Source organism: Zootermopsis nevadensis, unplaced genomic scaffold, assembly GCF_977971745.1.
Source record: "Zootermopsis nevadensis isolate Lab colony 2312 unplaced genomic scaffold, Znev_1.0 Znev_ptg000022l, whole genome shotgun sequence".
In the NCBI taxonomy this organism is placed as follows: Eukaryota; Metazoa; Arthropoda; class Insecta; order Blattodea; family Termopsidae; genus Zootermopsis; species Zootermopsis nevadensis.
This window is the reverse complement of record NW_028259154.1, coordinates 11224172-11245086: the sequence shown is the minus strand read 5'-3', so window position 1 is coordinate 11245086 and position 20915 is coordinate 11224172. Positions and strand designations below refer to the sequence as shown.

The window sequence follows — 20915 nt, the reverse complement described above, 5'->3', positions numbered from 1 at the left end:
TGCTAGGTAGGAAGTATCGCGATGTTGAATTTCGTTTGTTTCAAGTGCAATCCTGGAGGGGCGTGGCACGTCTGAGCAATGCTACCAACTTCACCACCACGGGGGTTGACAGATCGTAATTGTAGAAGGGGAATAATTTATAATAATAGTTGCTCATAAAAGTGGATGGCCTGGGTTCGATTCAGCCTTGATGTACGTGTTGCTTAGAGCCGAGCCATGGGGGAGTGCGACGATGACCCAACGCAAGAGCAGGACGACCTTCTGAAGGACGGTCACGGGGGAAGGGGTGGGAGAGGCACGCCGGGAGACGTGTTCATCAGGACTGCAAGCGAAATCAAGAGGGTGCTGCCATCGATATTCAACCTCAAAGTGGTGAGTCACGATAAGAAACCACGTTTCACATCCATACAGAATAATTGATAATATTATGTTTATAGTATTTAAAAAACTGCGACCTTTATGCGGCAGAGTGAGGCCTGTAATGTGTGCGAATATAAATACTGTATGTAACTCCAGTGTCGCTTAAACACACTTAACAGCGAAAACTTGTAGCTTTTGTAAACGAGAATTTTTTGTTTAATAATAATAATAATATTAATAATGGCTTAGCGTATTACTCGTCAAAATTGACGGGAATGAACCCTTATCTGTGCTGAACAGTTGTGAAATTTATTGTAGTATAATCTTTACAAATTTCGCCGAAAGTACAAAATTTATCAAATTTATTTTCGAAAAAACTGAGTTTCTGCATTGTTAGTGGGGAAAATTTGACACATGCTGACTAACATCTGTGTTGTTCGAAAACGTTCCATGGACCTGATACGTAACGTTGAATACACCACGATTACAGGTTCTCGGAGTTTTTACCTTTCTGAAATCTCTTCAAGGATTAGAAAGTCCAAGTTTGGTGAAAATTGGCGTTTCCATTCTCTCCACCGTTTTAACTTGTCGCTGGAGTCGATGTAGCATTGAGAGGCAAAGCCTGTGAATCACAGAGCTGCTCTGAATATTCCAGCCGCTGACATCAACGAAGTGTATGGGATATATTTAACTAACACTCGGAGATGCTCTCTTGTTATTAACCCGCGTCGTTCGTATATACAACTGTCTGTTCTACAGTGTCTGGAAATTTAGGATATTATATACCTTTAATCAGACTTACTTATCTTATGATCCATTACAGACATCAATGGTATTCCAAACGTCATTAATACGAGATCGTAGGTATTTTATAGTGCCACATTATGAAGAGATACGCGAATTTTATTACGACTTCGTTTATGGAAATAACATGGCGACTGAATGGAAATATTTTGTTGTTTGATTATCATAACGCGATGTGTAGTGAAAGTATTCGAGGGCCTATCTTGATTTTGTTCGTCTGTTCAGAATCACGGACTGTAAAGCACGGGGAAGTGGCTTGGGTTAGATTTTGGATGTGGTCATCCTTTTATCGCCATCTTCGGGAGTCTGTTGTCGGCCTTTTTATTATCCGAGTGATCCATATTTTTCTGCCTCGTCAAGGTTCTCATGCGAGTGCTAAATGTCCCTTCATGAAGGTAACTACAGTCGTAAACAAGCATGAATCACACCTGTCCCGCGCTTGGACACAAATCGGCGGTGTCTGAACTATTCCATCCAGTAAGCATTATAGCGTGCGTGTACCAGCGTCTGAAGTGGAGTGCCGAGCTGAGCTGGGCGGGTCAAATGCCCACCCTTCGTGATTCCACGCGTCTTGCCTCACACGAATCATTTGAACTGATATGTAAGAGACCAAGAACTGGGGATCGCGTGTTCCTTTGAGGCAGAAAGAATGAGAGACACTTCATTTAACGAGGGGGAACATAGATTTACGGCTACGAAGGTTCCAAGGCAGTGCCCGCTCGTCATTCTGTTAGAGGTAGGTTGAAGAGAAGGTAAGGCGAGGAGAGAAATTGATCGATTTTGAAATTTTGTAAAAGTCAAATTCTGGTTGAAGCCGAGGCGCGTTCAAATAATGTTGAAGAATTCAGTACGTGCTTTTAAGAATTCACATTTTACCATTACGAAGGTCGACTGGTCACTGCTGTTTCATCTGAGAATCATACGAAACCTATAAATACAAAAATGCGTAGTGAAACTGTTGAAGCTGGTGGTACGAGGTGCGATCGGAAAGTTTCAAGACTGCGCGTATAAAAACCCGTACACTTATCTCAGGTATTAAATTTATCCATCACCCTCGAAGTAGTTCCCCTGGGAGTGAACACAACGATCCCAGCGCCGCTGCCAAGCCTGGAAGCATCCCTGGAAATCTTTCTTTGTCAGCCTGTCAAGCACCATCTGCGATTCTTCCTGAATCTCTTCTATCGTCTCAAATCTCCTTCCCTTTAGCTGAATTTTCATCTTTGGGAAGAGGAAGAAGTCACACGGAGCTTAGAAAGGAAGTTGGGGTCGGTTCTTGCAAGTTCTTTGAGCTCCTGACAAACGAGAAGTCGATTCTGCTTCTGGTCCTCAGACAGGATGCGTCGCATGTGGAGTTCTTCCTTTAGAATCAGCTGACAGGTCTCATAGCCTATCCCAACAATGTCGCACAAGTCGTTGATGGTACGACGTCGATCTTCGTGAATGGTCTGCCGAATCTTCGTAACGTTTTCGGGCGTTGTGCTCCAAGATGGTCGTCCAGAACGCTCGTCATCATCGACAGAGGTTCGGCCATTTTTAAAACGTGAATGCCACACAAAAGTTTGTGCACGACTCATTGCGGACTCCCGAAATGCTTGCTTTAGCATTTCATAGGTTTCCGTAGCCGTTTTGGCGAGTCTTTGGCAAGAGATTCAGGCAGAATCGCAGATGGTGCTTGACAGGCTGACAAAGAAAGATTTCCAGGGATGCTTCCAGGCTTGGCAGCGGCGCTGGGATCGTTGTGTTCACTCCCAGGGGAACTACTTCGAGGGTGATGGATGAATTTAATACCTGAGATAAGTGTACGGGTTTTTATACGCGCAGTCTGAAAACCTTCCGATCGCACCTCGTACATATAATTACCAGTAGGCTTTAAATGGTTAAGGTGCGACCAGACTCTTGCTTGTTCTGCAGAGGCGACTTGCCGATGCCAGAGAACTCTGGCGCTGTGACCCAGAAGACAGACATCTTCTCTCTCACCACCGTGAGAACCTCAGATGCTACTTCGCTTGTTCTTTATTTTGTTTGGATTAAATGCTTATATTTTGCGAATTTTTGTGATTTTTGTGTATTTGGACGGCTTTAGCGTGCATAATGGCCATCAGATACTAAAGTGGACTTCGTTAGTTTTCATATGCTGTGCAGTTTGTTTGTTAATATGGATGCCAAAGTTTGTAGAACTCGTAAAATATTATTCATAGCAGTTAAAAGTACTCCCACACAACACTATTACGCGCACTTCAAACTCTGGGGCGTTATATGCGCAGGCGCACCACGAACAACGCCTTGCGAGTCGTCTGTGAGAACTCCTACGGTCGAAAGTTGAAGTAGTCGCGATCCGTGGTCATGACAGTGAATTTTTTGCGAGCTTTTTCACATATAATAATGTCGTGACATTTGTCAGTATAAAAACATGTCCTCAGATGTCCGCGGCTGTTCGTGTTGGAGAAATTATCTTGGTATGGCCAGCTGGGTACAACCGAGTAACTGGAAGGAAACCTCGGACCATTGCCGCTTAGTCCAACACGAACCTCACTTGAAGCCACTCGGTACTGAAGTGAGGAGCCAACGAGGCATTTATTTCAATACAAAAGTCGTCTACCAGCTGATCCTTGCCTCAATTCCTCTTTCATTCCTTTATGACGTTTGACAGAGGCGATTGTGAATTTCCATTCACAGGCCCATCAGAACCTGAGCTAAGGACGTGGCCAATAATGTCTTTGTTTCGTTAAAGACACATTCACGATAATGATAGACTTTGTTCGTTGATTGTCAGCTGCGTCTCGAGTTCCTCGTCGGTTAGCGGCACGTAATGTCTCACAACCGGAAGTTGGTGACGTCAGATTTCCATTTCTGTTCGTAACCTTAATGCGGCCAACATTTTCTTGCCATGAGGATTATGCTCAAAGCAGCTGGAGTGAAACACCTGGACATTCAATGCCACGTGCCTTTCAAAACACTCTTGAAGTCTGGGATACTTGCACACAAATTTCTCATACCATTCGGTGTTTTTGTTACGTAGAATGGGATCCCCTATGTCTTGGTATGAAATAGGAGTTTAACGAACGTCACAGCTGAGTCGTGGGTACCCTGCTACGTGTTAGAGAAGTCCCGAGTTCAAATCTCGGCCCGGAAACCGGCTATCCTGACAGAGGCTCTTCGTCGCTTTCCTCAGTCCCTCCAGGCAAATACGATAAATCTTAAAATTAGCTGGGACCGAATTCTTTCATGTGTTGGTAAGGGTATGCAGCTCACGGAAAATATGTACAGATAAACCCTCGTTATCCGTTGTTTTTCATATCCGCTCCTTTTACACAACTGTTTCCATATCCGGGGGAACAGCAGTGTGGATTCTGTCGTAATAGATCTGCAACTGAACACGTTTTCTACATTCGCCAGATACTAGGGAAAATATGTTGATTGAATTAACTCAGAGGACTGTTTTCCAGACCACGGGAAACATCCCGCCACGCCGGCGTCTGGCCAATACCGCAATGCGAATTCTGCGTTCTACATAGCGTAACCGAGGGGTGGGGGTGGGGACCCAGACGCTTGGAGGCGGCGTTTTGGAAATAGGCCGTTAATGCTCGGTGTCAGCAGAGCGGGAAGCCCGTTTAACGAACATGAGTCACGAGTGTCTCTGCCTCATACCTGAGCCTCTCTAAGGGCAACAGTAAATTTTTGTTCGTGATGTCAGATTGCTTGAATTCGGGCTCGTGTTCACATTTAGGCGCGTAGCGTAAAATAAAATGGCGCCTTGCAGAAGTAACGCGTAATGGTGTGTTTGTAGTTTTTGCATTCCTGCTGAGTGAAATATCAAATTTATTGGACAAAATTGAAGAAAAGGTTATCTATTTTTGGCAAGGAAATGGATTAGGAAAAGGAGTAAACTCTGTGGATTTCGTATTCCAACAATTATGAAGGAACTGGTCTCTGACTATCAAGAATAAAATAGAAATCACCTGCGACTGTCAAACCTTAATAGTTTCGGCATGTACAAATCATTTGTCCCTGCTCCAATCTGCTTCGACTACGTGATTTAATTTCAGGGTGTATTCTGTTTTGAACATCGATTTCCTAACGTAATTAGTTCATTCCTTCATCTCTCGCGTTCCATAACGTTTTGCATTTTTAGTACAATCCAGAAATGTCAATGTCGTCATGACTGACTCATTGTGTGAATATTCACAAGTTTGTTAACCAAAACAGATTATAGCCTTTCAGTCGGCCACTTAAGAAATACCAGCGTGAATACTTTGTCGGTTTGTCAGCCAATAACCTGCTGGAATCGAAGCTCTTGTAAACGTTTACAAATTAAGTCCGTAGCTCAAAGCACCATAGTTCGCAGATTATTATTATTATTATTATTATTTAGTGTTCTGTCTGACGACAGGTCCATATGAACAGGATCCTTCCATCCTTTTCTCGGACTGGGACCTGTTCATATACGTTCTTGGCAGATGATCCAGAAGTGGTTTGCCATTGCCTTCTTCTGTGTGTGAATGGAGTAATTGTTGGGATGCCACGGAGAAACCGGGGAAGCCCCCGGAGGAAAACTCCGCGTTGCCTAGACCACGGCCTTGCCCAACACAAATTATAAATTCGGGCACCGCCGGGAATCGAACCCGAGACCCCAGGATTACAAGGCCAGCGTTCTAACCGCTAGACCACCGTGGCTATATTTCGCAGATACGATGGGCAAATTATTCATCCTCTTTTAGGAAGTGATCAGTTTACGTTGAAGAAGGTGGGTCTTAGAGTAAACATTGGGCTTTAACGGATTAAAAGTCAGACAGTTGACGTGATTTGTTATCGTTATGTATACTGTGGATAACCCAGTCTTTTACAATGTCGTCTGTTACGTCAGTCTTGTGACGTGGTGCGTGACAGTTGACATTGCACTTCCGCTGCACTACAGCGCTGCCATCTTCACTCAGGGATGCCAACTGTTAGTAATACAATTCAACGTTTTATAAGAAAGTATTGTTCTGTGAGCCTCTGAGATGGTAAATGTCCGTGTCACGCCACGAAGGTATTCAGAGGGCGTAGAAATACACTTCCAGCTCGTTTATACCTGGGGAAAATAGTTTCATCTTCTTTTAGCAACTTTTCTGCAGCTGAATCTCGCTGAGCGATGGTTTAACTTCATGCGCGAAGCAGGAAGTTTGTTTCTATAGTGACCTTTCCTGTTACGGGTGTGTTAACTTGAATGTCGAAGTGAGTAATCGTTACGCGCATGATAAGAGATGACATTTTGCTTTATATTGCACGGGGAATCATTTTAATTAGTTCATACAAATCTTCCCACTACTACCAATTGTCAATTCTTGAGCGAGTGGATACGTAGCTTGAAAGACCAATTACTGAAACACATTTTAAGAGAATTTAACAGTTTGACTCGCCGATATGAAAAGTTGTTTGATAGGGCATTGTAAATCTTTGCGTTTAGATGACAGTTGCGAATCTACACAACAAATTTTCAGGCGTTAATACGTACTGTGCTGGCTTGTTTTCTCGCATTGTACAAAAACATACAGAGGGCAATGAATAAGTGAACAGTAAATTTTCAGTGTGTTTCGATTCTGTAAAATGAAGTCGATAATTTTAGACATGAGTAAGTAAATCATGGATCGATAAGATAACACAAGAGGACACTTGATATATTATCGTTTTGAAATATGTGAGTGACAATTCGCATTAGAAATTCTAGTCGCATGTCTCACCTGTAAATAACAGACTTGCAGAGGAACAAAATTTTACGAAGGTTATGGCGGGTAGGCCAAAACGAGATGGTATCCATCAGTGGCCACGAGCCTTCGGCCGAAGCCCTGAGTTACAGCGAGACATTCATGTCGGAACTCAGAGCATTGGCCTCATCACCCTGACGATGGAGGCAGTGAGCATCTCTGAAACGTCGGTAAACTTTAACTAGACTACACGGCACAACAGTCCCGTCTTTATTACTCGCCGCCATGACGTCCTGAGATATCACTCCGAAAATGTCGTCCAGAAGTAACCGTTTTTCAGGTAACTTGCGCTCCGTCGCCATGATGGAATAATATATGGAATATCATAAACTGTAACTTCACTACAGCCTCTGTAATCAGGTGTGAAAGTCATACCACTGGATGTCACTCCACTTACGTAATTTGTTACGTCTGCCAACATGGCGACCATGCAGACATAAATACAGTACGAGGTGCGATCGGAAAGTTTCAAGACTGCGCGTATAAAAACCCGTACACTTATCTCAGGTATTAAATTCATCCATCACCCTCGAAGTAGTTCCCCTGGGAGTGAACACAACGATCCCAGCGCCGCTGCCAAGCCTGGAAGCATCCCTGGAAATCTTTCTTTGTCAGCCTGTCAAGCACCATCTGCGATTCTGCCTGAATCTCTTGCCAAAGACTCGCCAAAACGGCTACGGAAACCTATGAAATGCTAAAGCAAGCATTAGGGGAGTCCGCAATGGGTCGTGCACAAACTTTTGTGTGGCATTCACGTTTTAAAAATGTCCGAACCTCTGTCGATGATGACGAGCGTTCTGGACGACCATCTTCGAGCACAACGCCCGAAAATGTTACGAAGATTCGGCAGGCCATTCACGAAGATCGACGTCGTACCATCAACGACTTGTGCGACATTGTTGGGATAGGCTATGGGACCTGTCAGCTGATTCTAAAGGAAGAACTCCACATGCGACGCATCATGACAACGCGCCAGCGCACACCGCCCTCAAAGTTCGGCAGTTTTTGGCCTCAAACACCATGGCCGTCATCCCGCACGCTCCTTATTCGCCGTGTGACTTCTTCCTCTTCCCAAAGATGAAAATTCAGCTAAAGGGAAGGAGATTTGAGACGATAGAAGAGATTCAGGCAGAATCGCAGATGGTGCTTGACAGGCTGACAAAGAAAGATTTCCAGGGATGCTTCCAGGCTTGGCAGCGGCGCTGGGATCGTTGTGTTCACTCCCAGGGGAACTATTTCGAGGGTGATGGATGAATTTAATACCTGAGATAATTGTACGGGTTTTTATACGCGCAGTCTGGAAACCTTCCGATCGCACCTCGTATGTAAGTTTTGTTGGGTTTTGCCATTTTATATACAAGATAAAACTGTGACATGTGCTGATATCTTGAGGTAATATTTTATCGATAACTGAAGAACTGTCGAACAGAGAAACACGTTCATGCTGTAGCAGAAATGTTTTGTTTTCCATCCACACAAAAGTGTTTGGAGGGCAAATGGTCATGCCTCGAGGACGATTCGATTTTGCGATCTCAGTGTCGAGATTTCTTTTGTGTTTTATCTCGGTTTCCTGTGTTTGTAATGCCATCCGTCAGTAGTTCATTTGTTATCCCTGAAACACCCGAGACTATGTGTGCTAGAGGGAAGTCCACCCCCCCCCCCCCCGGAGACACCCTGGCGCTGTGGAGCTAGGTGCCCTAGAATAACAGACGGGCCCTGGGAACGTATATGAAGGATTAACATCCTGGGGAACGCCTGTCTTCTCACAGTAATGTCCCCGTCGCGTGCGTTCAGAATTCTCCTGACGCGTGCTCACCTGTTCGTAATGTGTAGACCCTTTTTCCTGGAAATAGAAACTGAAGTTATGGGAATAGAAGGGAAATACTGAAATATTTACAAGTGACCTGAGTGTTTCACAGTCTAAATTTTATTTAGATGCTTTGGATTTAGTTTAAATAAATTCCGTCTGAGCCTTGGTTTTAGGCGAGACCTTCGCCCTCTTGATGGAAGCAGTAAACACCTCTGAAACGTCTTGTCAGTTTCTGCAAGAATGTAATCATCTTCAGTCTCGGTTTCTAGAACTACGCGGATTTTAAAAATGCTCGGTGTCCGATTTTGCCATTCGCTGTGTTTCTGTGTTAATATTTTATATTATTATTATTTGTATATTATTTGAACATATTTCGAACTGTTTGTGTTTAATGAAGAAAAGAGGACACTTGGGGGGTTGGTCTGTGTTAACAGCTTCCTCGGTTTCTGAAACCCAGATATCCCATTAAGGCCTTAGTTTCAATAACCGCGATGTCTTTTTCAGGAACGCTGTCCTCGCGGATTACGCGGTAGTGTTGTATACAGCATAATAAATGACGGTTAAGATGGACGATTACATACACATGGGCTAATAGATTATGTGGAATAATGAAAATACATTCGAACACACAAAAAAGAGAAGATATATTTCTCTGAGGCTTCACGGAAGTGAAACATAGGCTATGAGTAACAAGGACGAAAGAAGAATAAGAATTGCTTGTGAGAGATTTCTCAGATCGCTTCTGAAAGTACCTTGAAGTCACTTTTAAGAGGCAGACAACACAATGAAATACTTAAGAAGCCTGAGAAGTAGAAATATAGACATAAAAATATCAATGTATAGGCAGGATCTTTGAATTTACGTACGCAGGAGAATCTAGGAGTAGATGGCAGGTAAAATTGAACAAGTTCTGAGCCTCTGAACGGCCTAAGAACCCAAATCTCGTCAAGGGCGTTGTGAAAGTCTCGCGGTATCTCGCTCATTGCGGTAACAAAGCGGCCATGTTGCAGTGTTTTTACCAGAGCCAGTTTGCGGATCTTAAAACGCAAACCACTTCATTTTATTGGTATTTAAAACACTCTCCATAAAATTTAGCGGCTTGTGTGTAAAAACAGTGACGTTCTGATAAGTTGCGTTACTCTTATTAATGAATCAATAGTCATAAATAATAGTGCAATTAGATCGCAAATGTACATTCTCACTCTTCTGTAATTTGTGTACTGAAATTAGTGTTCGAGATGTATGTTGTGGATTTATATAACCCAGAATCATGTCTAATGATACCCATTACCAGTCCGGTTTGTGTTTTTAGTTTATTTAACGACGTTTTCTCAACTTTGCTGGTTAGACTGTGTGACATATCGTCGGGTATTTTGGAAAGTCTAGATATGTCGAGTTCACGTGATCCCGGGCCAAAGTTTGAACTTCATCGAAAATTGCCAATCTTTTTAAAGTATAAGAACCGAAATATCAGCCTGCCTTCTCGCTACAAATCCCCGCGTGTCCGCATATTCGTCCACACGTGCTTGCATGTATAATTTTATTCAGTTTTATTTAATTTAATTCCTGTTAAATGAGACAGGCTATTCTTAAGACAGGGGGGATTTGATAAAAGAACAGAATGTTGTCTGTCATAAAATCTTCCTGTTGTGCATAATCTGCTGGTCCTGGGAATGAGACCTTTACTTGTCTTAATATTTTAGAAGGACTCTTGATGTCCTTACACGTAGGCTCCTCCGCGAATATCCTGCACCTCACGTGAAAAAAAGACATTTTCAGTAACAGCACGACTTCGTCTTGTGGATTTGTATAATGGAATTTTCTCATCACCAGGTTTTAATGTTTGCACAGCTATAACTCGGTCGTTGAGACCTCGTTTGTGAAATCGGGTCACACGAACACGCAACTTCTGTGGGGTTGAAGGTTCCCAGCGCACGCTCTGTGGGACTGTCGTCTAATCGATACACTGGCGTCGAGTTTGTCAGTGCGAAAAGGGTATTCCCCTAGTAAAGGTGTTTCGTTGTCTTGTGAAATACCAGAGGCGTTGTCAGGTAGACACGTGTTGTCTACAGAGCCCCGAGTTCGAGATCAGATCGTTGTTGTTAAGAATCGTCGATCTGCGGATGTCGGAAACATTTTTGTCAAAAAGATGAGTCTTCCGGGTTGTTGTCATCCATCACACTGATGTAAGATTTGAGGTTTTCACAGCGGTGAGTATGAAGATTTCTGTCTTCTGGGTTGTTGCGCCGTGTTGTCTGGTAGAAGTTTACATCGCCCTGATGATGGAGGCAGCAATGACCTCTGAAACGTCGGTAAACTTCTACCAGGCCACGTGGCTCAACGCCCTTCTGTACTCGCCGCCCTGAGAACCTGAAATTTCTTATGGTGTTTGTTATTTTGTGAAGGTACCGGGAAGTTGTGTAATTGGTGTTTCATGTGAACAGGCTCTGTTAGATCCTCGAATAACACTTTGCCAGACGAAGAAGTTTCAGAGTGACGTTGAAAGTTGTAGTTTGGTCATGACCAATGCGTTCGTAAGGATCGGGGTCGTGCGTAAAGAAAGCGTGTGAATGTATAACGTGGGTAAGGGACTCAGTTTGTGTGTTCGGCCGAGCACAGTCAGTTTTTCGCTAAGGTTTCCTGACAAATTCTGCGTAAATATTATTAACATGTTAAAGATATGAACTTGTTTGATGCTGACGAATTTAAATTAATTTTACACGTGAATTGGGAATTAATAATATAGGCTTATTATAAATCGGTTCGTTCAATTATTCTTCAGTGTTACAACTACAAAAATAGATTTAAGTTTTGTTTAAGTAATGGTGCAATAAGATTCGTTAATAATTCTGTTGAAAAAGCGCTGTTTATAGACAGCTACCGGTTGATTTTATTAAAATAAGTGAAGTGTGATATGTGTCGAAACGTCGAGTACGGGCACACAGTCAGACCCTAGAGCCTGCGCCATGCCGTACCATCACGACAAGTTTGCAGTCTTTCACGTGAGTGTGTGGCCATGAGGACATAATATACTTAATAATTATTAGTGGAAAGTACGTGTTTTCGATGTTTTGTCCATAATCATTTCTTCCTTTCGTGTCTTTATCGCCTTTAGAAATATTGATAAAAACTGCCTGATTGTTGCGGCACTAGTGTAAAATAGAACATTCTGCCATCTAACAGCATTACAAAGAACTTGGTGGCGCGTGACGGTCATGTATTCCTGTTATATAATTTTTTTGAAGTAAATACGTCTATAAGGAAGGGTCATTCGGCAAAAAGGGGAACGAAAAAGTTACAGGAAAATCTGTAAGATCCGATAACAATGGTTACCTAGGAAACGTCATCTGTTTACTTTACATTACATTTCATTACATTACATTAAAATACATTACATTACATAACATTACATTTCATTACATTAAAATACATTACATTACTTTACATTACATTCAGCTACCACAGACCCATCTTAAGCGTAACTAATTCAAGTTGAATAAGCAATGTCTTAATCAAACTTTACTCAATTGTAAAGCGGGTATAAAGGAAATATTTAGAATAAAGCCAATATATAAACTTCCTTTCCGTATAGACGTATTTACGTCTAATTCTCCGGAACCGTGGTTCCACTGTCACTTTTTTTTCCAAATTATGTGCCATGAATAATGGGAATTTCAGGACGTCAGTAGGAGTCTAAAGAGTCCAATGAACACATGTCTGGAAATGCTTCTATAAACAGTTGTAGAGGATAAAGGTTTAAGGGTATGATTTTTCCAACATGTCTGAAATGCGAAATACTTGACTGAGGGAGAATTTACTTGTAGCGCGATACAAATGCTATGAATGTTCTATGGGCATGAACAGATGAGAAGGCACTACGTATATTGTTCAACTCTGTCAGTCTTTTCTCAGTGTTTATATTTTATTTCTTTTACACCGCCATTTTGTTGTGTTTTGTGCGTCTCGGACCACGATGTGTTCTTTCTTTCATATGCTACGTTCTGATGTGTGGTTTTTCAAACATCTGTTTCCTTTGAGTTTGTACGAGTGAAGCGATGTCTCCAGATCTATTTTTGTGCTCATAGCTACTCTTGCATATGGCACGCAAATTGTCTGTATACACAAGACAACTGGAGTATCCAACCACAGTACACAGGATGTGTACGGTACTTATCGATACTTTTGCCTCCATAGGTGTGCAAGGTCGATAAAGCACCAATGCGAACATTTAACGACGCTCCGCAAACTCAGTGTTTGTGTTGAGTAAGACATGGCGTAACGATTATTAAACGTCAATTACCTACTTAAGCAGTTGTCCAGAAATTTTGCGGACACAAGTTTTAGTACGTCAGGTGTTAGGGACACGCGTTTGCTTCTCGATAAGACAGCGAGTGGTGTAGAGATCGCGCGAGAAGTCCTGGCACATGCGCAAAGGACTGATTTTGGTCCGTGTGAGATGGACTCGTCCGAAGCACGCGCAAGAGGGGTGTCAGCTTCAGTCGGTTTGTAGCTCTAGCTGTGTTTAGTTCGGTGCGTCACCGCAGCTGAGACTGTGCGACCCCCACTACTAATAAACTCCCCTCTCTCGGCTTACACATCGCGCGACCTCTACAACAACAGGCATGGTGAAGTGCTGTCTGAACATTTTGTTGGCCGATTTTCATGAAAAGAAAAGTAGTTCTTTGCAGAAAATTTGCTTTACGTTTAATTTATCATATCAGTCCCTCGTAGTATTGTGATAAAATCAAGTTGTGTTAACTCACACCGAAAGCTATATACCAGTGCTGCCAACATACATAGCGAATGCCCAATAGCGTGTACCAAACTGTGTGTTTCGCTCACGTCATTAGCTTGCGGTTAGCAGGAAGACAGAAACATGTACTACGCAAACCAAAGACATCACCGATTTAGGAAATTAGCCATAACTACAAAGTACTGGAGCTGGGAAATTATGTTTACAGAATGCCTCCACATCATATCTGTCGCATCGTATGTTTCTCTGATCTGAGGTAGGAACGTCAGGCCGATAAGACCACGCGACATATTTCCTAAGTAGCCGATTGGTGTGAGAACCTAAAATGTTTACTCAGGAAATGCAAATATCACGCGTTGTTCGGAAGCTATGCCAACAAGGAAGGAGACCGGAAATTTTGCTTCCTACGGGATAAGATACAGGTTTCCGCCTACAGCGGCTCAGTGTTGAACAGAGCCGTGAGCAATGAACATCAACAGTAGAATCACCAATATAACAATTACTACCAGGAGGCGTGATGTCTTGTACAAGAGGACGAATTCTGACGAGGTCAACCAAAACTGTCTCACCACGTGCGCGGCCCCGGTGTCTCGATGCTGCGTGCCGGCCAAGAAACCGCCAGCCAAGTCCGCCCAGAAGGTAACTAACTCAGCGGAAATTTACCAGCCCTCGAGGTAACGTTGGTAGACATCTACCATACCACGCAACAACCCAGAAGACAGAAATCTTAGCTTTTGATAATGTTAAACAAAATAGCACCGAGTAAGTGATTATCAGTTGGCGATGGAAGCTTTGGTCATCATCGCCGTTGGTGATTATTCATCGGTCAACCACGGTACCACTGAGACCCTCCAACTGTATCAGTTCTTCTCTTGTGACGTGTCCCATAGCAAGTTTGTAGCTTTCAGAATATACGCGCACATCTGGTTGTTGTTGTTGTTGTTATGGCTCTAAGTATTATTTATTTTTTACGTGTCGAACAAGCGGTTTATGAAAGAATTGTATTAATTTGCCAGGTGAAAAATGACAGTTTGTTGGAACGTCATGCTATAGTGGACTCAAAATAAGCCCGAGATTCCTTGCAAATGCAGACGTGGGAGGGAGGGGAAGGTCGTGAGATATAACCCATTCCGATTTCGTATACTATTAAGTGTAAAATGAAAATTTCACCAATTGTATTGAATTAAGGGGGGATGTTTTCAGTTACACTATACATACGAGGTGCGATCGGAAAGTTTCAAGACTGCGCCTATAAAAAAAAAAAACCCGTACACTTATCTGAGGTATTAAATTCATCCATCACCCTCGAAGTAGTTCCCCTGGGAGTGAACACAACGATCCCAGCGCCGCTGCCAAGCCTGGAAGCATCCCTGGAAATCTTTCTTTGTCAGCCTGTCAAGCACCATCTGCGATTCTGCCTGAATCTCTTCTATCGTCTCAAATCTCCTTCCCTTTAGCTGAATTTTCATCTTTGGGAAGAGGAAGAAGTCACACGGAGCTTAGAAAGGAAGTGGGGTCGATTCTTGCAAGATCTTTGAGCTCCTGACAAACGAGAAGTCGATTCTGCTTCTGGTCCTCAGACAGGAGCCTTGGCGTCGCATGTGGAGTTCTTCCTTTAGAATCAGCTGACAGGTCCCATAGCCTATCCCAACAATGTCGCACAAGTCGTTGATGGTACGACGTCGATCTTCGTGAATGGCCTGCCGAATCTTCGTAACATTTTCGGGCGTTGTGCTCGAAGATGGTCGTCCAGAACGCTCGTCATCATCGACAGAGGTTCGGCCATTTTTAAAACGTGAATGCCACACAAAAGTTTGTGCACGACCCATTGCGGACTCCCCAAATGCTTGCTTTAGCATTTCATAGGTTTCCGTAGCCGTTTTGGCGAGTCTTTGGCAAAATTTGATGCACACGCCATTCCGAAATCGCAGGAGGGTCGGTGTAATGCACTACCAAAAGCTCGTAACTAAGAAACAAATGCTAATTCGATGATGCCGGCTGGCACACTGATTCACTATGAATGTAGGCCGCACCCCCTAGCGGCAGAAGCTCGTACTACATCCGGTTCGCCCTCTATTGACACAGTCTTGAAACTTTCCGATCGCACCTCGTATTGAGCCAAACTCTTTGCCATATTGCTTTGCCTTACCTCTTCTATGTTTACTTTCCTTCTTACTGTAACGCAACTCAGACTTGAAGTTATTTTTGCGTCAGCCGTAAACATGTTCACGTATTGATCAACAATTTTTTTTTGAAGAAAATCGTTGATTGGTTTGAATTGGTTGTTTGCCTTAGGTTAAATACAATGTTTAATTTAGGCGGTAACGTTTTTTCGTTATTAGATCGTGGTAAAATGTTGCTGAGGAGTAAACGAACTGCCCTGCTGTGCGTAATTATACACTTTCATTACATCTGTCAATGAACTTTAACTCTTGTTTTATTTTACAAATCTTTCAATAGCGTCCGATGATTGAGTGATCAGTGAACAGTGAGTTGGAAAGGATATTGATCAAAGCGCCCGTATCCTGATTGAATACGATACTCCGGCATTTGATCGATTGACCGAGGAAAACCTCGGGATAGGCGGTATTCGGGCTGACATTTGAACACAGGACTTGCCGAACGCGAAACAGAAGTGTTGACCACTCGCAACGTCGTTTGGTAACTCAGCGGTAGAAGTCTGCATGGGCACAGATAATGTTCTGATCCCTGCCAGGTTCTAGTGATAACAAACAGATGAATATTTCGGGCTTTATCGGGCCATTATTTTGTCGCAAATAAAAAAAAATTCGTAGTTGAGTTCATCTTTTGCTCGTGACCGACTAGATTTTATCGGAGGTTTTTGTAACTTCCCCTCTTAGAAATTGTTCGAGATAACACCTTACAAACCCGGGCTTTGTACCGGTCTTCAAACGCCAAAATATCCCTGGTGTTCTAAGAGCGTCGTTAAATAATTTATTCAATGATTATTCGGATGATACGGTAGTCAATGAATACGTCGGGATTCATTTGGGCTGGAATGAAGGGATATCGGGCTTAGGTAAGGTATGAGCAACATGTTTTGAAAATACACTATGGGCTGGGTGAAATTATAAAAAAATTCAGCCTCTACAGACCTCTAATAATAAGCAAAGAATATGGTTGGTCAGTGTGCTATTAAACTGTAGTGCCTGATCCGCACAGTGATGCGGAAGTCTGCCAGTACTTGAAATTCATGGCCACAGTCGACGTATGTTTAAAACTTCCTTGTAGCGTCATAGCTGTGACGTATCGTGGCATGACTCAACGTCACAGAGCACGGATACTCGAAGTGCCGTTCACTACCGCACACCGATAAGTATAGTCGGCGCAATAGTTTTTGGCCGGTGGAATTTTCAAGGGGAAGGCTAGGAGCGAGTCACTGACTGCACCGAGGAGCTTGTGTGACTGAACGCCCAAACAAAAGAAATACGCTGACCGTGCCATCTCAGGTACACAGACTAGGCCCGTCCGCCAGCTCCGCTAGCTTGGAATTTTCAAGGGAGAGGCTAGGAGCGAGTCACTGACTGCACCGAGGAGCTTGTGTGACTGAGCGCCCAAACAAAAGAAATACGCTGACCGTGCCACCTCAGGTACACAGACTAGGCCCGTCCGCCAGCTCCTCTACCGGTCAAAATACTGTGCCGACTATACTGTCCAGCTTCGAGCAGGACATATCAGCGGTAGACGATAAAGGCGGCGGTGTTGTGGCAATTTTGCTGTAGCGCCTGGGCTACGAGCTCAGAAAGTTCAGCAAAACAATTGGTATCGTTTGGTGTATTCGAGAGGTACCTTGTTCAGTCTCAATTACCATTACTATGGCTTATAAGTGGTTATCCTCAGCCATTCCTAGCAAATGCCGATTAAATAAGTTACGACTCTTTATAAAGTACTGTAGCAGACACCGAGGAAGACAGGCTGGCGCGGTTCTGAAAGATTGTCCTTGAACGGTAGGCCACAGTTTCTTCGGAGAATGTTCTTTCCAAAACATTGTGTCCTAGTACGCAAACAAGTCAGTCAGCCAGCTTCCAGTCTCGTGCGGGGATGTTGGTAAAAAAGGAAGTAACAAGTTTTTTTTATAAAGTTGAAAGGAATGTCTGAATGCTATGTTAGCGGCCAGCCGCGGTATTTCCAACAAAGAGAGTATAGGTCTGACAGCCTTCACAACGAACTCAATGTCAAGCAGTCTGAATCGTACCGATTACTGTACGCCAGGTAATTCCCAGTACGTATGTACAGCTCATTTCCACAGGTGGCTAGTTCTAACTTTTTTCCTGTAATGGCCCGTCGTTTATGGAACTGTGAAGTGGCACTTCGAAATATGTCTTTGTTGCTGCAATGCTAAAAATGTATTTGTAATATCATATCAATATAATGAGTTGTTTTATTTTTGGTGTAAAGGTTTCTTACAAAAACACGTGCATGTCTTAAGTTGCATGAAACAGTTCCAAGTGTGTGCTATGGATGTGAGGTTATGTAGACACACAACGTTGCTATGAAAATTGTATGTACGTATCTATCTTTTTCTGGACGTACTGACTAGGGTTTAAACAAAAACCTACTTTTGAAAAAACCGGTTTTCGAATTCCAGTATTTCCAAAAAAAAAAACCCGCTTAAACCGGTTTACGAATTTTTACAAAAAACAAAACAAAATATAGTTGAAACATTAAAAAATATTTATACTTATTTTAAATTTTTTCAGTTTATTTAATATTTATGGAACTATAAAAATATAACAGAATAAAATATACTCTATACAAAACCAAGTAAAAGAACTAAAATAAGTAAAATCCGTACAAAATATGGATTATAAACTATGTCGGTTGCTAGATCCAAGTTAAAAAGTTGTAGCCTCTCCGAAACTAATTTTAATGTTTTCATAGCATCGCAGGAACTAGCTATTGGAACTAAGCCCAAATTAAAATCTTCCGCAAAATGGTGTACGTTATTATTGAAATATCTGCGATTTCTTTTGCTAGTCACTCATCTAAAGTTATAGAATTTTTTTCCCATTCTTCTTAATACAATCCAATTCATTTATAATTTCACGTTTGGCATTGTCATAAAACTTATGAATGAGATCCATTACTCGAAAGTTATTTTTTGGTAATGAATATCCCCGTTGTTGCAAAGACTCTCGTATGAACGTGCTTGTTGTAATGCTATTAATGGACAATCCATCCATTGCAGAAAGTTTTGCTATAATTCCTTCTAAACTGCTCTTTTCCACGAAATTAAAAATAGAACGCGTTTGTGGATTTGCATGTCAAACATTCGCCTGACTCATGAAGATTAGTTTTACTACAATATGCTTGTGCCCGATGCGATTTCAAGTCAAAATATTAACGTTTTTAATTAATTAATTAACAAATTTTTCCATATTAATTCTAGTATCTAAAACCGTTTTTTTTAAATTTAAAACCGGTTTTCGAATTTTACAAATTTATCCAAAACAACCGGTTTTTAAAAACCGACAACCCATAGTCGTGACAATGGATCATCATAAGTGTCGAATTGTGACGAAGGTCTACAAAGCGTGAGCAAACGTGACTAAGCGTGACATCGAGATGAAGCGTGCTTAGGCGTGATTTACTGTAAAGGAGTGACGAGATGCGGCCAGAAGAGTCGAAATATGACGAATATTTACAAAGCGTGTCCATACGCGACTAAGCGTGAGAAAGCGTGACTAGGCGTGACGTACTGTAACGGCGTGACAAATTGTGGCGACAAGTGTCGAATCGTCACAAACATTTTCAAAACATTACCGAACGTAACAAAATACACTAACCTAACCTAAGCTAACGTAACCCAGCACATGCTAACCACTATTACTTCTAACGTATTGCAATGTTTCCAAAAATAACCGATCCTTACGTAACATAAAGTAAACTCGCCGAAACGTGATATGATGATCACGCGTGCTTAAGTGTGACTATGCGTGACATGCGGTCACGTAATGACAAGGGATTACCATAAGTGTCGAATTGTGACGAAGATTTACAAAGCGTGATAAAACGTGACTAAGCGTGACAAAGCGTGATGAAGCGTGACTAGGCGTGATTTAGAGTAAAGGTGTGACGAATGGTGCCAGAAGAGTCGAAATATGACGAATTTAAACAAAGCGTGACCAAGCGTGATTAGGCGTGATTTATAGTAAATGCGTGACGAGAAGTGGCCAGAGTCGAAACATGAGGAATTTCAACATTGCGTGACAAAGCGTGACGAGTCGTGACGTACCGTAACGGAGTGACGAAGTGGTTCCATAAGTTTCGAATCGCCACAAAAATATTTAAAACATTACCGAACATAACAAAATACACAAACCTAACCTAACCTAACCTAACCTAACCTAACCTAAGCTAACCTAACCTAACCTAACCTAACCTAACCCAACCTAACCTAAGCTAACGCAACCCAACACATGCTTACCTAACCATTATTACTTATTCTAACGTATTGCAATGTAGCCTAAAATAACCGAGCCGTGCGTAAGATAAATTAGACTTACCGAAACGTGACATGGTGTACACGCGTGTTCAAGCGTGACAAAGCGTGACTATGCGTGTCCATCGCTCACGTCGTGACAAGGGATTACCATAGGTGTCGAATTGTGACGAAGATTTACAAAGCGTGATCAAACGTGACTAAGCGTGACAAAGCGTGATGAAGCGTGACTAGGCGTGGTTTAGAGTAAAGGCGTGACGAGATGTTTCCAGAAGAGTCGAAATATGACGAATTTAAACAAAGCGTGACCATGCGTGACGAAGCGTGACAAGGCGTGATTTGCAGTGAAGGAGTGACGAATGGTGCCAGAAGAGTCGAAATATGACGAATTTAAACAAAGCGTGACCATGCGTGACGAAGCGTGACCATGCGTGACGAAGCGTGACTAGGCGTGATTTACAGTAAATGCGTGACGAGAAGTGGCCAGAGTCGAAATATGAAGAATTTCAACATTGCGTGACCATGCGTGACAAAGCGTGACGAAGCGTGACTAGGCGTGATTTGCAGTGAAGGCGTGACGAATGGTGCCAGAAGAGTCGAAATATGACGAATTTAAACAAAGCGTGACCATGCGTGACGAAGCGTGACTAGGCGTGATTTACAGTAAATGCGTGACGAGAAGTGGCCAGAGTCGAAATATGAGGAATTTCAACATTGCGTGACCATGCGTTACAAAACGTGACAAAGCGTGACGAGTAGTGACGTACCGTAACGTCGTGACGAAATGTTTCCATAAGTTTCGAATCGCCACGAAAATATTCAAAACATTACCGAACATAACAAAATACACAAACCAAACCTAACCTAACCTAACCTAACCTAACGCTAACCTAACCTAACACTAACACTAACCTAACCTAACCTAACCTATCCTAGCTTTTTGGACGATTTCCCACGTTTTTCGATTTTTCGAAAATTTTC

General features: G+C 42.5%; 1 protein-coding gene across 14 annotated transcripts in view; it reads left to right on the top strand.

Moving 5' to 3' along the window:
- CalpA (calpain A) overlaps positions 1-20915 on the top strand; it is a 75057-nt gene that overhangs the window by 22833 nt on the left and 31309 nt on the right. For 8 of the 14 annotated variants that reach the window (XM_022080215.2, XM_022080213.2, XM_022080214.2 and 5 more), the window contains one exon: positions 208-372. The exons of 3 other annotated variants lie outside the window; for them this stretch is intronic. In XM_022080215.2, coding sequence (XP_021935907.2) covers positions 208-372 — 165 coding nt within the window. Of the gene's footprint in view, positions 1-207; positions 373-1796; positions 1901-11584; positions 11721-13907; positions 14111-20915 lie in introns of those variants that run through there. 3 more of the 14 variants (XM_087353848.1, XM_087353851.1, XM_022080220.2) reach the window with 3 other exon arrangements.